The sequence below is a fragment of the Tauraco erythrolophus genome, chromosome 5, assembly GCF_009769465.1.
Source record: "Tauraco erythrolophus isolate bTauEry1 chromosome 5, bTauEry1.pri, whole genome shotgun sequence".
NCBI classification, from domain to species: Eukaryota; Metazoa; Chordata; class Aves; order Musophagiformes; family Musophagidae; genus Tauraco; species Tauraco erythrolophus.
In genome coordinates this window covers 34,184,144-34,202,383 of record NC_141469.1, presented here as the reverse complement: position 1 = coordinate 34,202,383, position 18,240 = coordinate 34,184,144, and the positions used below count along the sequence as shown (strand labels likewise).

Sequence of the window (18,240 nt, the reverse complement as noted above, 5' to 3'; positions counted from 1 at the left end):
GCCTTGAAAAGAGAAGACTTCAGGGGGACCTAATAGCTGCCTTCCAATACCTGAAGGGAACCTACAGGAAGGCTGGGGAGGGACTTTTTACAAGAGTGTCCACTGATAGGACAAGGGGAAATGGGTTTAAGTCGATGGAGAACAGATTTAGATTAGATTTTAGGAAGAAATTCTTCAGTACGAGGATGGTAAGACTTTGGAATAAATTGCCCAGAGAAGTTGTGGATGTCCCCTCCCTGGAGGTGTTCAAGGCCAAGTTGGACAGAGCCTTGAGTAGCCTGGTCTAGCTGAGAGGCGTCCCTGCCCATGACAGGGAGGTTGGATGAGATGATCTCTAAGGTCCCTTCCAGCCTATGCCATTCTATGATGATTCTAAACTCCATCTTAAAATTTGCCAAGGATTGTTTCCCTCATAACTTACAAAACAGAAAAATTAAAAAGCTGTGGTTTTGTGTTTTTTTAATGAATAACCTATGCCCTAACAGGTAAAATCATCAAGACATTTTTTCTTGATAATCATTAAAATCCCATGCAGCTGATGAAGATCTGCCTACTAAAAGGCAGATGCAGAACTTCCAGCTCTTTAGAGCATTTTGGTGGGGATTTTTGTTCCCTTTATGAAATTTATTCTTCCATATATCTTGCAGAAAACCCCAATACAGTAGTACTTGTACCCCAGTAGAGTAGAATAATTCCATATTTTAAATGAAGTTACAATTCAAATCACAAAGGACTCATGTTTTGCAAAATTTAGCTAGCTAGAAGTGTCTTCAAGAGCATAACGCTCCCCCCTTCCCTGCATGTTTGTTATTGAAGTAGTCAAATAAAACTATCTTTAAAAATATCCAGATGCTTCTGAAAAATAGGTACTTTAAAAGTACTAATCAAGGCTTCCATTCCAAATTTATACTGATATTTCTGCCTGTAACTAACTTTGCACTGCCAAGAAATCCCTGAAAAAGAGCAATGTGAAAATGAAAATGAGGAACAGATTCACTTCTCATGAGAAACTGCATAGTGAAAGTTTTCCAAATAATCTATAGTAAATTATATAAGACATCTGATTAAAACCTTTTGTCAGATCTTATTATCTTGGTGCTTAATTTATGTGAAAGGATTTACAAAAATGCCTATCAGCTTGGACTCTAGGTACTGCAGAGAAATACAGGTTCCAGGAGTTTGGAACACCAAGATTATTCCCCAAGGCAAACAGGTTCAATACCCACAGCTGTATGCCTGTTTGTTTGCTTGATGTGCTTTCAGAACACTGATTCCAGACACAGCTTGTATTCACATAGCTTGTAGTCAGTATGAAAACAGTCAAAATAGATTTATACTTAAACGTGGTATTGTACCTTTGTTAAATATTGCCTTTATTCCAAAGGCCCTAAAAATGACCTCCCTTACCTACTGCAATATCACATGTGATGGCACTGTAAAAGCGCAGTCCTTGCCAGTGTGTATTATGACAACAGAAAAGAGAGAAATGTCTACATTAATGAGAAGTACCTCGGCTACTTCAATAGCAAGAAAAGATTCCATGGTCTCCGGTTTCAAATACTCAAACAGAACACAAAGGTACAAACTAAAAGCTTTACAATACCTGAGATGACCATGTAAGCCTTCTTATGACATCTCTGTTCTTGTATGGAATACTCTTTAAGCCAAAAGATTTTCGCCAATGAGCAAAGCAAGTTATATTTTCTTCTTCTTTATGTTCATACTCTGCAAAAGATTGTGCTTAGCAAGGTTAATTTCAAGTCCAAACTCACATGGGAACGAGAATAATTAGACTCATTTAAGAGAATTTTCCCCTCTGGCAGAGATGATTAAATTATTTATACATTATCTTTTCGTAGAATTGTACCTAGAACTGTGTAAATGGTTTTTTTGTCTAACTTCCAATAAATTCATAATACATGTTTTTCAAGTTGGATACACCACCTGCACCTGCGACAATAGAGACTGGCTCATTTTTAAAATGCTTCAATGAGAAATTAATCCAGAGGGAAACAGAAGCACGCAATTTAAAAGCTTCCACAATGACACCATACTGATTAAAACTCATCAACTGAAGAAATAAAATTAGTAAGACAATAAATCTTGGACCGAATCCTGTTACCCGTTTCCACAGGAATAACTTCATTGACTGCGACCACATTACACTAAAATATGAGTGCTACTTAGCTGAGCATCAGCTCTGTGATGTGACCCTTTATCTGTATTTTAATATTCCTTGCTATATTTCTCAAATCCCTCTTTGCTAAGGATCTCAGATTCCGGATAAAACCTGAAAATTCTAACGGAATAAACTACTAGGGTGAAAAAGGAAATCTCGTTAGGGATGCTAACATTCCTTTCAGCTCTACTAAACGCTCTTTCTCTTTTCGATAGCAACAAACTTGAGAAAGCTTGAGATAACGGTATTTTAAATGCCATTCCTGGTACAAAATAGCAACTTGTTTGCTACAATCAGAAGAATAACAGTGTCAATTAAATTGGAAAGCAATTGGCTCTATGGAGATCTGTGAAAAGACATCTTTGCCTCTATTGTAAAATTCTAAGTACCTTCTATAGTTGCCTTGCCTAGATCACTCTACAAACACATGAATACAGTGAAATCCCAGTATTGTTCTTTAATGTACTATTAAAGAGTTCTGAAATGGCTTTTACAGGCTCAAGATTTAACACTATTCTTTATCATTGCTGCAACTCCAGTCAATTTGCTTTTTCCTTTTTGCAATTCACTATACAGTTTTAAAAACTAAGAGTATTTTAATGCCTCTGGCTATGCTTCTCCTTACCTCTGCAGCAACTAAACAATGGGTATGGGTCTCTATTTGGGCACAACTGCATTAGAGAAGACAGAGGGTTAGATAAAGAAATCCATTAAAAGGATAACATAATCACATACTTATTCATTCAAGTTGTGTATGGACAGGAGTGATAAGTAAGAAAACTATGTATTCTGATTAACAAATTAATATTTTTATTAAACAATAAATCTGCAGTGCAGTAATTATCCCAAGGCTATAGCTATGCTCAAATCACCTTAAATTAACTTCTTTAAAAATAACTCCAGAAAAAGGAAGAGATTGGTCTTTACCAAGAATGTAAAGGCCTCAGCTATAATTAGTTTTTCACAGCCAGGCTCAACTCTTCCAATTTATTTATTTTTGGAGGACGGCTAGATAGGGAATATTTTCGTAGCACTATCCCATGCCCTGAAGGCACTAATATCTGACACTCCGGCCATGTAATGTTTGCTTTTGCTGTCTGGCAGGATGGTCTCAGTCAGTGATTCAATGCTAAAATACTGTTTAACTAGCTCTGATATTGCTCCTTTGGCTATCAGATATGCCCTGTCATCCAGTTCTCTCTGACTGGCTGATAGTCAAATTCCTGAGATAGCAGTCAATTTAAGGTGATGAGAATAGCTAAAAAGCAACTGTTTCTGACAAGGATCATAAAGTATCCTCTAGCAAGAAACAAAACCAAACAAAAGTCTCGAAAGACCACTTTTGCAAATTTATTCATGGTTTTCAGAACTTCCTAAATCTCGACTTAAAAACTAAAAAATGCTAAGACTTCTCTGTATTTCTTGAAAACAAATCATCCTTAAAGACCTTATAGTCCCTACTCACACAGCCTTACTGCCATAATTATTATCTATTGTTTGAATTATAGCAGTTACAGACTGCAATTTGCACAAGATAACATATAAACACACAACTGTTCCTGCTGTGGAAAGCTCAAAAACTGTGCTCAATTAAGATATTCTACAATAGACCACATCAGAAATACTGTCGTGTCCAAACTGGACAGAGTTTCACTTCAACAGAAGTAGAAGAACTAATTCAATGCCTGTTGTAGAAGCTCTATCTAAGTTAGTGTCTACAAGACAAAGTCATTTAGGTGATCCTAGAAATGCAGCTCTCTCTTGGCACTTGGCACCAGGGACACACAGAACCTTTCTTACAAATGAGACTGTTGTGAGCTGATGAAAGGCTCAGTTCACTGTCAAAGATGACAACTTACAGTTACACACACTTACCTATTTACTAATTTTATTCCTCAATTGACACTAAAAACAATCCTTGCATAATTTTAATAAAAGAATCCCTACCACCTTCTTCCTAACAGGCATCAAAAACACACATCAAGGACCTTCCCAGCTACCACATTTCTAAAATCCTTTTTCTTGCTGTCACATGAGATATTTTGTTTAAAGCTTAAAATTCTTAACCTTATGCCATGTTTGATGACAGTGGTTACAAAGAACAGGTGCCTGATGCATTGTTTAATTACACACCCACGGAGCCAGCGTGGTCCCCAATCTAGCAGTCAGAGACTTCTTCCCTCCTTTTATATTTTTCTTAATTATTATTTATCTAGTATTACATATCCAATTAGTGTGGACCCCTACAGAATCCAAAACAGTTTAAAGAAAAATCAGGCTTTATTTGATCATTGATATCTAGTAATACTGCTTAACAGCTCCATTAAAATGATGATTGGGTTTTACTCTGTTAAGAGCTGCCTTTCTCCAGTTCAATGTATATTAAAATATTCTTTTCACAGCGCATAAACAACTTGGATATTGGAACTCTGCCTAGCTTTGCTTGAAAATCTAGATAAAGTGTGGTATTTAGTTAATATAAACATGTAACATAAATATATAATGACATATATAATATATATAAAAATATATAATGTTATATAACTTAAAGTGGTTACCATACTTTGTTTAAATCATTACAGTTTCAGGCTTAATGTTACAAACTTTATACAAACTAAATATAAATTGATGCATGGAAAAAAATATAAAAGAGGCCAAAAAGCATTTCACTACACCTTTTTTGTCTCCAGAAATACCGATTAAATTTACTTTACCTCTTATGTTGGCTAACAAAGATTCAGTCACCTTCCTAGCTCTTGGACCTCCTAGCACGATGCACAAACTTTTGATAATTGGAAATTCAAGCTATTCTAAACCCATCTGACTACAAATCTGTGTCTTGATTTCCAGTGGGATTCATTTCAGGTATCATTTTGTGAACTTCTCAGAGCAATGAGGAAGTCCTCTCAATAACTAAAGACAACACGAAGTGATTCTTACTTTCATGCAATCAAGGATTTATTCCTGAATAAGCCCACCAACAGCAAAATAAAAGGAGAACATCAGAATTTGGGTGAGTCATCACTTTAGACAGGAAATAATGTATATGTACTTCACCTTGACAGTAGCAAAACTGAATGAATTGCTTATACTACTTAATGCAAAGAATCTTTCCAGAAATGAGGGATTATTTTTCACAATTTCAGGAATTCTCTTAAGTACCCTTAAGCACCATCATATGTATGCAGGACAGCACTTTCTTGTGGTCGCATCAGTCGCACTTTATAAGCTTTATGCTGGAGTCTGCTCCTATTCCTGAGCCTTGGTATATGACCTAAGATCTGTTGCCACTCTTGCATATGGTGCTTTGCTGACACCTAAATATTCAGCATTAGGAATAAGAACTATGTAAGAACTACAGTACCTGTTGCCAATCTATTAACTATATCTTAGCAAAACTAAATACCGAACTATACCAGTGTAAATGATCCTCAAATTACTGGGTGATTTGGTATCTACAGTTGCTCAGGTAATTTCAAAATAATTTATTTTTAATGCGTAGATACTGTAAGCTGAAGTATCTCAAAACCCAAAAGTTAACAGGCAAATTCAACAGAAACTGCCATTTTGCAGAGCTTCAAAACTCAGATCACTTAACAACAACCTGAAATTAATCGCTAACTATTGCTAAACAGATAACCATGGATTTCCATCTAGTATAGTCATTTTTCAACTGGAAAATTTTTCTAATGCTTCAGATAAAAGTAACTTAAAAGGAAAATTCTTGGGAGAGATAAGCAGGCTTAAGTATTACAACCCTTTTCCTAAATTCACCATCAAATGACTAAATGCTGAGCATTGGCAATGTAGAGATTCATTTCAGTCAACAACAAAGTTTTTGCTTCTGATTATCTTTTGCAAGGTAAGAATTGTCTTAATTTTTAAAAAAAACTCTGAATTATTTTCCTCTATCCATTAAAGCAAGTGATCCCTAGCTAAAAAACTCTGTTGGTGCTCAGTGAAATTCTATCCCACTGCATTCTGGCAGTTAACAGATGTCTATGGACCAAAGATACATGGACTTATATTTCTCCAAAATGAAATCATTTTCCTACCATTTCTTCATCTCTGTTATCTTTTTTACAGTATTTCTCTCTCCTGAACAGTTTGCCATTTTATCTAATGCAGAATTAGAGTATGGATGGATGTAATGGAAAGTGGGATCTCACCCGGAAACACTCAGATTCTGCGTTGAAATTCCAGCAAACCTATTTGGTTCTAACAGTCTGTTTAACTGAGCATAAAGCAGGGCTAAGACTGACGTTTTAGTGCAATTATTTTAAAATCTTTTTATTGCAAATATTTAATTGTGCTAAAGTATGTCAAGCACTTCAGTAATACAGAGTAGGAAAGATCTCTATCATGACCATTTTACAATGTAATTTTCAGCAGATGAGAAATGGCAATACAGCAAAGAAACTAACAGCTATGTATTGATACTTGGTGTAAACTTCGTGTATTTGCAAGTTCCATGTAATATAATTTCCTTTTTAAATTTTTTTTTTATCCTTTTGCCTCTACATACTATTCTTCCCCATAGCTTTGCAGGATAGGGCTCTGGAGCCCTTAGTCAGCATTTCTAGTAGTCTGTCTCAACCAGAGCACAACTCAACATTTGTCAAAACGCACAGAAAACCTGCAGTTCACAGTTACTCAGATGTGAGTTAGGTGTCAAAACCTTTATTTTTACTACTGTCAACTCTTATTTTTACTGGAAGCCCATTATTCCCCTGCTGAAAAAAATTGAGACTAAAGAGTGCATTACATCAATCCAGAATCTAATCAGCTTGTTGAAAAGAGCTTTTTTTTTCCTCAAGTTGCTCACATAGCAGTGTTTGAATTCGAAAAAGAAAGCAACCATATCTCAATAGTTACACTTTAAAAGAACTCACTAAACCATAACAGGGTACACAGTACCGCTGCAATCCTCTGCTTCTAACTTACAGAGCTGATTTTAGCTTTGAAGACATCTTTATTCTCCTTTAAAGGACAGAAAGACAGAGAAATCAGAGGAAAGACTCTATGCAGTAAAGAACAACACAAATTTGAAGAAAAGCAACTCAAATGTTGCTAGTAGCAACTCAGCTAGAACACAACTCCATGGTATAATAGATACCTTTTGAATACATGTTACAGATTGGGAGAATCTTTCTTGATAGAATAGCAAGTGCTAAAAGGTATTACACAGAGCTCTCAAAAGAAGAGAAATGTCTGCCATCTCCCAAAACAGAACATGTATGCTTGAGGAAAACAGTGCTGTGGGCGGAGATGACAGCACGTTCTCACACAGTAAAGGCATTTTTTTGAGGGCGCAGAAAATGCATCCTTGTGCATACAGCTTGTGCACAGTCATCCTGGCTGAGGAATTTTTATAGAAACAACCTTCTCTCACTCAAGGGTACAAACTTGCCAGCTTACAGCTCCACAAATGCCAAGAGAATGATGCAGATTTGCTTTCAGTTTAGCACTCAAATGCATAGCACTGAGGCAAGTAACAGGGCTTTTGTAAGGCTAGCTATCTTCCCCAGCCGGGGGGACGCTCCTAGAGCACTATAAATGCCCTATATTCAGGTGCACAATGGGGTCTCACAGACTGGTCTTCATCAATTCACCATGTTATTTTGGTTTTCCTATTTCTTTTCTTTTTTGTTGTTGTTTACTACTTAAGTAAATTAATTTCCCCAAGACACAGCGCCTAACGATCTGACTATCCATGATATGCTTCAAATACTGGAATACATTAGACTATAAGAAGGTCCTATGGTGATTTGCTAATTAGCTTAACCCTTTTGGGACACAGAAGAAGGAATTTTTTATTAAAACAGGATAACCCTGGACTATATTGATCTGACTGAGAAATGAGTATTTTAGTCAAGATGAGTCTCAAGATGAGTACATGCTGGAAACGGTGATGTTGTTTCCATAGCAATGCCATGACAGCCTCTAGAGTGAAATAGTGTGCTACCAGGAAATGAAGGGAGTTCAAGTGCTATGAGCTACATAGTTCTGTGAGCAATCCAAATATACTCTCATAAAGAATATTTAGTACAGCTAGATAGTCCAAAGATTGCTGCTGATGTGAAGTAAGCCTTATCAGTATGCTTCCAGCAGTCCTGTTTTCTCATTCACTACACCCAAGATGGCTTATCTAAAGGCTTAAGCTATGGGCAACACTGCTAAGCGATTTCAGACTGAACATGAACAAATACAGCAACCTTTACCTCACTTCTTTTCCAGCGAAGAATATCATCCGTAATTAAAGATACTGACTCTCGTTCTCCATAACACAACCAAGCACATTAAATCTTTTAGTGAAGAAAAGCCTCATATGTGCAATTATTTGTCAGCTGACCTTCCCCCTTCCTTTTCTCACCTCCTCCTCTCCCTTGCCCCCTCCTGCCCAAAGAATACTGAGCAAATCTGCTTGCAAGTGGGAAGCAATGTACAGAAGTCTTGCATAGTCCTCAGGAAAATTCATGCAGCCATAGCATAAAACTCACTTGTCTGTTTTTTTACAGTTAGTGTTTATGCTAATACAAAAGCAAATCAGAAAACCACTAATTGTATTTTATTTGCCTAAGGCTTTACCTAAGGCAAATATTCTGGTCAAATTCTACAAAGCTGATTTAAAATATTTTCCAGAGGAGACAAGAAAGAGAATTAACTTAAGATCTGCATTGCTTTGTCTTTTCATTTTCAAAGAAATGAACAATTCTCAGTGATTTGTAAAACTGCTAAAATAATGGTTATAACCCAAATGTTCTGAAATAAAATTCTACAAGACAAAGTACTTTACTTGAAAAACACCCTAGCATACTGCTGCTAATCCATTCTTTCTCCAGTGTTTCCCATGCAATTTGTAAAGACGTTCAAACATGAGCTGAATGTCCAGAAACTCTACCACTATATTGTTGTTTCTGTCATTGTCACAACCAGCCTCTTGGGTAAACAGATTGTAGTTCATTATACGTAGCAGTGCTGCCTCTGAGGGAAAGTAGAAAGACAAACACACATCACTGCCAGGTCCCTTATTAACAAATGTCACTTCAAACCAAAATGTTTTCTATTTATTGTTTTAAACGTGTATTTCAAGGAATCAAGTCTCACATGTAAAACAGCAAGATGCTTAATTTCCATTTGGCATCTAGTAAAAAGATGTGAAGCAAGCATTTTTAAAACTGCCCAAGCCTCCTCCTGCCTGTCCCCCTACTTGTGCTGCAGAAGGCACCGAGCCCAGCAACATTCATTTATAATTTAAACTGTTCGTTTGGCAGAAGTTTTTCATCTTAAGATGTCGAGTCCTAATTGCAACCTGCACACCCAATGTTTTTACCAGAATCTCATCTACTTCCAGGAGAGTTTTATGTAACTGGGTTTTCTGTAGGACAGAAATGCAGTTTCTTTATGGCACAGATGTTGAAATCTAGTGGAAAACACGCTCCTGCAGTTTTACAAGGACTTACAGGGCTCTATATGGACAAAAAGATACCTGTAGAAAGACTGATGCAAGTTTAACTTAGTTATTCCCTTCTTCCAGTTATCGTGGTCTCCAAGTTAATTCCCCAATATAAGCAATATTCTGTAACTATCTCACCTTCTTTTGGAACACCTATCTCAACTTTATCAAAGAATTAACTGAAAGTAATCTGCCTGATGATCTGGTTTGGACAACTGAGTACAGATACAGCTTATATTGTTTGAAACAGAAGTGACATCCACCCACAAAAGTCAATCTGCTGTCACCATGGCCAGCTTGGCAAGAACGGTTTGCCCCTAGTATTGATCATCTCTTTACCTAGTGTTCTCTCCTATCACTGCCTAAACTGTCTCATCACAGTCCTCCCAGACGCTCGTTCAAGAGTATCAAAAAGAAGGAGCAATATCTGTATCCCAATCCAGGATAGAAATCTAGTTACCCCAAAGTCATCCACTTAAGTATCCCAAAGCCACTGTCTCAGGTACAGGAAAAGTTTCTATCCTAAAAGTCAGAAACACAGTCTATATATCCCTCTCATCATCACTCTTAGAACACACTCAGAAATTGAGTGTGCTACTATAAATTGTGTAATATTTTAAGAGTTAAATCAATAATTCAATCATAAACTCTAAACCACTTTTTATTAGCAAATATTCAATGACACGAGCGTGCTAATGCTTGAAACAGAGTCCACACTGCTGTCACAAAGCACAGCAGTTGAACATACAGGAGTAGATGCAATAACACCCTAAACAGTTATTCAATCTCAAATAATTCTGCTATCCATGCTGTTCCATCAGGACATACAGTAGTAGTTAGGATCGAAAGACTAAGTCTGTTTTTCAGCTCTTTCCTAGTATGCTGCTAGAATCTGAAACATCATTGAAGGCCAAGTGCTTCTGAAGCCTGCGTACAAGTGTTTCCATCCAAAGGGCAAATGAATTGTTGTTAATCAGGGCTATGAAATGTACAGTTTTCATAAACAATTTCTCAAAAATTTCTGCCTCAATTTCCTTATCCACAAAATAGTAGACAAATTCATCTATCTATCAGCCTCTTTATCTTTTGTAAGGATAAATTGAGCAATTTACATAAAGGATGTGAAGATAAAAATCTCTGCATAAATGCTAAGAATTATTTTACACTACCATATTCACAATACTTGTGTTCTGATTGTATCAATACTCCCACAGCAAGCCTTTTTTTTCATGGATTTAAACACATTTGGGGTTTAAAAATTTCATTTGGGGCTAATGTTTCTGTCAGTAGGCTCTCAGCATGGCAAATGATGTAATAAAAACTCACATTGTCCTCACAAACTATAACAACTACTTATTTGGGTTTTTTTTTAAACTTGTCAAAAACATTTCTCTTGGCAACCTATAGTTTATAGAACAGCTTTTAACACAATAAAAGAGATTGGCAAAAGCAAAGACTTATCTTGCAAAAGTATTCTGGAATGTCATCTGGTTATCATACATAGACATACAGAGATTGCTGTGCTTGGTCTGACTCACTGCTCTGCTTCACAAGAAAGAGGAGGATATACAGTAGAGGAAACCACACAGTAGCCACATATAAAAGTGCCCAGGACAGAGACAAGACTGGAGGATGAAGCTGCACTGAGGAGGACACTGTCAGAAGCCACGATGCTATCCCATATAGGCATGCTGGCAAACAATTTTCCCACTCTGGTCTCTCCTACTAAAGAATGGAAGTACAGTTGCTTGAGTATTGAAGGCAGACATAGCCAACTTTCAAAAATCACATATAAATTGGTCCTATATAAAGAGTCATATAAAAAAGGGCACCATTTAGTTTGCTTAATCAAGACAGAAAAAGAACAAGAGTTTGAAAACAGACTGATATACTCCCCTACAATCTCCAGGGTAAATGCACCTGTCATTCGATCCTGCAAAGGCAGTTATTTAAAGACATTAAGAGCTGTTTGATTTAATTAAAAATGTTTCCTGTGACATTAACAAAAGATGGGTTAAGCTCCACAGATGATCTGGCCTATGAACAATCAGCGCTGACAGGGAGAACACCCCGTCAACATGGCTTCACTAAGGGCAAATCCTGCCTGACTAATCTGGTGGCCTTCTATGATGAGGTTACAGCATGATGGATAGGGGAAGAGCAACTGACATCGTCTACCTGGACTTATCCAAAGCATTTGATACTGTCCCACACAACATCCTTGTCTCTAAACTGCAAAGATGTGGTTTTGATGGATGGACCACTCCATGGATAAGGAATTGGCTGGATGGTCGCACTCAAAGACATTGAGTGGTTCAATGTCCAAGTGGAGGCCAGTGACGAGTGGTGTTCCTCAGGGGTCAGTACTGGGACCAGTGCTATTTAACATCTTTGTTGGAGACATGGACAGTGGAATCAAGTGCACCCTCAGCAAGTTTGCAGATGACACCAAGCTGGGTGGTGTGATCGACACGCTGGAGGGAAGGGATGCCATCCAGAGGGATCTTGACAGGCTGGAGAGGTGGGCCTGTGACAACCTCATGAAGTTCAACCAGGCCAAGTGCAAGGTCCTGCATGTGGGTTGAGGCAATCCCAAGCACAAGTAAAGGCTGGGTGGAGAATGGATGGAGAGCCGCCCTGAGGAAAAGGACTTGGGAGTGCTGGTGGATGAGAAGCTCAACGTGAGCCAGCAATGTGCACTGGCAGCCCAGAAAGCCAACTGTGTCCTGGGCTGCATCCAAAGAAGCGTGGCCAGTAGGTCAAGGGAGGTGATTCTGCCCCTCTGCTCTGCTCTCGTGAGACCCCACCTGGAATACTGCATTCAGCTCTGGAGTCCCCAGCACTAGAAGGACATGGAGCTGCTGGAACGAGTCCAGAGGAGGGCCACGAAGATGATCCGAGGGCTGGAACACCTCTGCTATGAAGACAGGCTGAGAGGGTTGGGGCTGTTCAGCCTGGAGAAGAGAAGACTCCGGGGTGATCTTATAGCAACCTTCCAGTACTTAAAGGGGGCCTACAGGAAAGCTGGAGAGGGACTTTTTACAAGGGCATGTAGTGATAGGACAAGGGGCAATGGATTTAAACTGAAAGAGGGCAGATTTAGCTTAGATATAAGGAAGAAATTTTTCAGAGAGTGGTGAGGTACTGGAACAGGTTGCCCAGAGAAGTTGCAGATGTCCCATCCCTGGAAGTGTTCAAGGCCAGGCTGGATGAGGCTTTGGGCAACCTGGTGTAATGGAGGGTTTACCTGCCCATGGCAGGGAGGTTGGAACTAGATGATCTTTGAGGTCCGTTCCAACCCTAACCATTCTATGATTCTATGATCCGTGCTTTCTTTTAGGCATTTGTCCCCAGTAGGACAACTTCACTTGGACGTCTAATACTCCCTCATACAAATCCACAGAGAAATATTCTTCTAACTCCTTTTGAAATCATAGAATCATAGAATAGAATCATAGAATGGTTAGGGTTGGAAGGGACCTTAAAGATCATCTAGTTCCAAATACTTAAAAAGAAATCACCAAATACTTAAAAAGAAATCAAATACTTAAAAAGAAATCACCAAAGGAACATACCATTCTGAGCTGGCCCCATAACCTATTTCTCTTCTTACTGGTCCCTTTATGTTCTGCAAAACACAGAGAATCACTTTTCTTTGATACATTTTCTTTTGCTCCTCCTCCAAGCCACCCTGTTGCAGTGCAAGGGGCAGCCTCACAGATTACTGGAATGATCCCACAACACAGCATTCAGGATGATGCCAGCACTTGATACAGCAACGACTGCATTAATCACAGACACTACAACTCACACAAAGCAGCTGAGCCTTACTCCCAAACTGTGCCCACCTCAGGCATTAAGGTTCTGGGAAGCAGGATGACGGACAACAGCAGGCATGGTCAGCGTAAGGACTGACCTTTCAGCAAAACAAGGTGGAGTAGCTCAGCATGAAGAGTCTTCAGAAAATAAGAGTATAGAGTATTCTAGTCAGGTGGATAGTTACCATTCAGCTAGCGTCAGTTTCCTATTTACTTGTCTTTAACCAACTCCAAGGCTGTTTTCACATAAAATTCCCTGATTTTTGCAATATCTTAGCTGTTTCTTATGATATCTGAACATTTTCTGTCTATTATCTGTATAAATACTGAAGAGGTTCTGATAAGTAAAGGTCTATTTTAATATCTGCAGAAAAATATTTTAAAACAGTTCTCCTAAGCCTCACTAATACTATCAAGACTGAGCAAGGAACCACAATTAAGGATACTGAAGCTCCTATCTGTGATTGCTAAATGCCAGAGGTTAATCCTGAGATCATCCGCTGACATGTATGTCTCACAGTCACTGTTGACAGATATTGAGTTGACATGATAGGTGTGACCATTAGCAAAGATTCTCCGGGGAGTGACTTCTACCATCAAATCCATAGGTTTCAACACAGGCACCTGCCAAAAAAAATAAAATACAAAGGGAGTAGACAAATAATTTTTTGTAAAATGATGAGAGTTTCAATGGAAAGCAAGCATTCAAAGACTGTGACATTATAAAACTTCTCGACAGTGCATGCAAGCTGAATTTCCCCATGGATGAATTGGTGGGCAAGGTCATTCCTGCCAAGGAGGAAGGGAGAGACAGGAGAGTCACGGAGAGGCAGGCAGAGTGATGGAAAGCCTGGACTGTGGGAAGAAAGGAACTGGAAAGCCTGGACTGAGGAAAAGGAGGCACTGGCAGCTGCCGCAGAACAGGCCAGTCCCACAGCAGAACTGTCCCACATATGCAGGATGCAGGAGGCTCTGCCTCTGACAAGCAGGGAAGTCCTGTTACTTTGCTTTTGCTAAAATGTTTGCTGTTAGTTGTAAATCACTTACAGTATTTCTTTTTCTACTTGATGACTCTCTTCCAAAAAGTCAAGTGGTGAAAAGGTTATAATCTCAGCAAAACATAATAAATGAAGTCTTGGGAAACAAAGTCAACAGGTGTATTGACATACCGCACATACACACATACTCCTGAAAAGCCAAGACCACAGACTGTCACTCATCATTGCGCCCTCATTATTTCCCCGTGTGTCACTTCAGTGCCGTGCTTCAATAACCAGACACTGTCAATTTATTTCCTATTGGTAAAGCATTAAACACTGTAAGACTGTGGTCCATGACTGTGACTATTCTATGTTGTTGAACATCAATCAGAAACAATTTATCATACATCAATCCACAAGTTAGTTTAAAGAGGAACACAGAGAAATTAAAGCTTTGAGTTTAGCTTGCCAGTAAAGGAACGATAGAATGGTTTGCTCAGCCTTTGAATTCTCAGACTATAAGCAACCTGGAATGGTTTTCTTTGCCTAATCATATAGAATAGGTAAATATTCCATTAACGTAGTCATCTTTACACTTTGGAGGTTTTTTTTTTCACAACAGACAGTATCAGCTTGTTTTGGAGGTAGGGGTTGTTTGCTTGTTTTCAATAATAAACACTAGCATTTATACAACATAGCCTTCCAGTTCTAACCTTTAGCCACTTCCTTTGTTAAAATACCTGGAATGAATTCAGCCATTAAAGCCTGTAAGCAAAAATCTATTACGTTATCATACATGCTTATATGAGTTCCATGACTGCATCTGTTCAGCAATGCAGAACCTCACATTCACTGGAGCAGAGACTACTGCAAATCCCACTCTTCAGATAGAAGATAATTCTTTTATACTACTGAAATAAAGGTGAGACTGAAATTTGGTGTACTGTCCTTAACTCAGTTGCTCTGAAGGGAGTACGAACAATGTTTAATGTTAATTACAAGTAGAATGCTTCCAGCACATCAGGCTGTGTGAAAGCATGTTAAGTCATGCTGAGTGAATTTTATCAGGAAGAATAAAACTGACATAAACTCTCTAAAGGTATTTGTGTTGGTCACTAAATCACAAAGCATTTGTGACTTGAAAATGTGTGACAGATTCAAGACCGTTATTAGTCAGCTAAAACTTCAATGAGAATAATCATATATATGCTTAGCATTAGGTACATATTTAAATCTTTAAATTTAGCACCCATGACTACCTTCTTCGTACAGAAACAACTAGATTTTGGACAAAGACAGCAGTTTACCTGCAGTGATGTTACTGTAGAAAGATCTTTAAGTTTTCCTTCTTCATCTTTTAAGTTGTACCCCTCTGGTCTCTTATCTCTTTCAGTAATTTTCCATAACTTGATTGTTTTATCTTTAAAAGAAAAGACAACTGTCAACATAGGAATTCAGAATGTGGTTACTCACTTTTTACAATATATTCCTTAAAGAAGTTTCTACATCTTGGTTTAGACAACTCCCATGCTGAAACAGTCTGGGTCATCTAATTTTACACATCCAAAAAATGTTGCCAACAGAAAAAATACTCATAAAGCACATCCCATACCTGCAAACCAAGTCAGAGGTTCCTGGCAGCTAACAGACCATGTAGAGCACATGCTGCTCTCATAGCCAGCTTGGCAGTTTGCAGGTGACACAGACCAAAACCACTCAATCGATGCTCACTGCCGAAGCTCAGTTTGACAATTTGACTTTGCAAGGAAATAATCTTGATATTAAAGCCAGTTTGCTAGGTTACTTATACACAGCGCAAGAAGAGCATGGAGTAGACAGCCAGACCAACGATACCTGCCTGGCTCGTTGTGGGACTGGGCAGGGATGTATTGGTATAACATCAGGAGCTCCAGCAAATGACAGGCTGCATGAAAAATTAGACTTTTCTCCCTCTTAAGGGAAAGCAGCTGAGAAATAACTGAGAAAATAAACTGATAGAATTGTGTTGTAAGGGTAAGAGATAGAAGTGGGGAGAAAAATATATTAATCTTACATGGAATGGAATTAAATCTAAACTCTCCCTTTTTCATGATGGGTGAAGCGTCTGATAGAATAAGGATGCCTCTCATTTAGCAAAGAGCCTCTGAAGCCAATGAATAAAAGTTTTAAACATTTAAGATGGAGTTTTTCCTTGTTTTTGTAGTAGCTGAAGCTGCAGATTTCCCTAACATTGATCTCCCACTCCCACTCTGGTCGTGCACCCAATCTGACAAACCTCACACTCCCTAGGCTGAAAAATCAATGCTAAGTCTTCTGCAAAAAATCCGTCCCCGAGCTTCTAACAGTTGTTTCACTCATCTGTTGACAGAACAGCCAAAGCCTTTCCAAAGCTTCTGCACTTCAGCTGCCACCACAGGTTTCATTAACCTCAGTTCCTGCATCATTTCTGATTTCATCCCACTTTCTTCCTTTACCCCTCTTTCCCCAAGTACATAGCAGAGCATAATTCCTTCCAGTGTGGCTGATCCAAATACTTCTTTCTAATGCTAGTACACATCACGGTAAAGGCACGATATACGAATACATTAATTGCTTTGCATTTTTGCAAATTTACCTTTGACCTTTTTTTGTTTCAAAATCAATCCCTCCACTACTCTGAGTGTTTTTACTATTACGCATCTCATAATGATTTTGATATGCTAATTTTCAAGCAAGAAAAATATTACAGTTGATCAATCTACAGAACAAGAGGTTAATTCAATCTGCAACTAAAAAGCTCCAATTAAATATTCAATACATTTCATTTGTATCGTTCACATTAATTAATTACTAAAAACACATATAGGCCATGTCATGCACTTGGGATTTTTATTACATGTAAATAGTGCATTCCTGCTTATCTATTCTAAAATTTATAAATATAGCAATTACAAAATAAATTATAAGAAAAAACACAAACAATTTTCCATTGTTTGACTTGACTATTACTGATAAACCCATCCATTTCCTGAGTGAAAACTACTTTATTAGCAGTTAAGGGTATCACATGTGTTGGTTTTCTTCTCCTTCATCTGCCTCTGGACTTTAAAAACTCCCCAGAAATTCTAAGCATGCTTATATTTCACAAAATATAGAAACATATCTGTGAGGTTCAGTACTCATTCAGTCTCAAGGGTGTTGTGAAGTTTAAATTAATTAATGTCTCGTAAGCAGCCTGAAATCCTCAGATGAAAGGATCTATATGGGCCAAATTCTGATCTACCCGATGTAGCTCACATCAAAAGAGGCCCAAACATATTCTGGCGCAAAAGATACCAATGAATCATAATAATTTATTATTATACTACAAAATCAGTTCAGTTTACAGCACAAAGCAGAAATTTGCTAACTGCAAACACTGCAAATCCACCGCGGGATTCGAAAGCCTTGGTGATTTCCTTCTGCCTCCATTAATTAAGATACTGCAATCAAAGCTTAGATGACTTGTTGGTAACGTGTGAACTGGAAAGGAACCAAGATCCCCTCTGAGAGAGGTCACCTGTGCAGGAACAGCCTCAGACAAAACTCCTCCTTAGAAGGACAGAAACAGATTTGGGCAGATGCAGACCTGTCAAGACTCATACATTGAGGGTAAGATTTAGACAGACTCTCCCCTCATGTTCCCTAACAGAAGGATGCTCCTTCCAGCAAATTCAATGGGCACTGCCCACCTGCGCCTGCAGAAAGAAAGGATGCTGTTCCACAGTTCTCATTTTTCTGACCAAAACTGTGCTTTAGATCCTAAACTACTAGAGAGCAAAATATCAA

At 38.3% G+C, this 18,240-nt stretch overlaps 1 protein-coding gene across 4 annotated transcripts in view; it reads right to left on the bottom strand.

Annotated features, from left to right (window-relative positions):
• PPP2R2C (protein phosphatase 2 regulatory subunit Bgamma) overlaps positions 1 to 18,240 on the bottom strand; it is a 203,526-nt gene that overhangs the window by 37,169 nt on the left and 148,117 nt on the right. For all 4 annotated transcript variants that reach the window (XM_086611489.1, XM_009988145.2, XM_086611490.1 and 1 more), the window contains 2 exons: positions 15,741 to 15,853; positions 13,900 to 14,077 (listed from right to left, as the gene is read on the bottom strand). In XM_086611489.1, coding sequence (XP_086467615.1) covers positions 13,900 to 14,077; positions 15,741 to 15,853 — 291 coding nt within the window. The remainder of the gene's footprint in view (positions 1 to 13,899; positions 14,078 to 15,740; positions 15,854 to 18,240) is intronic.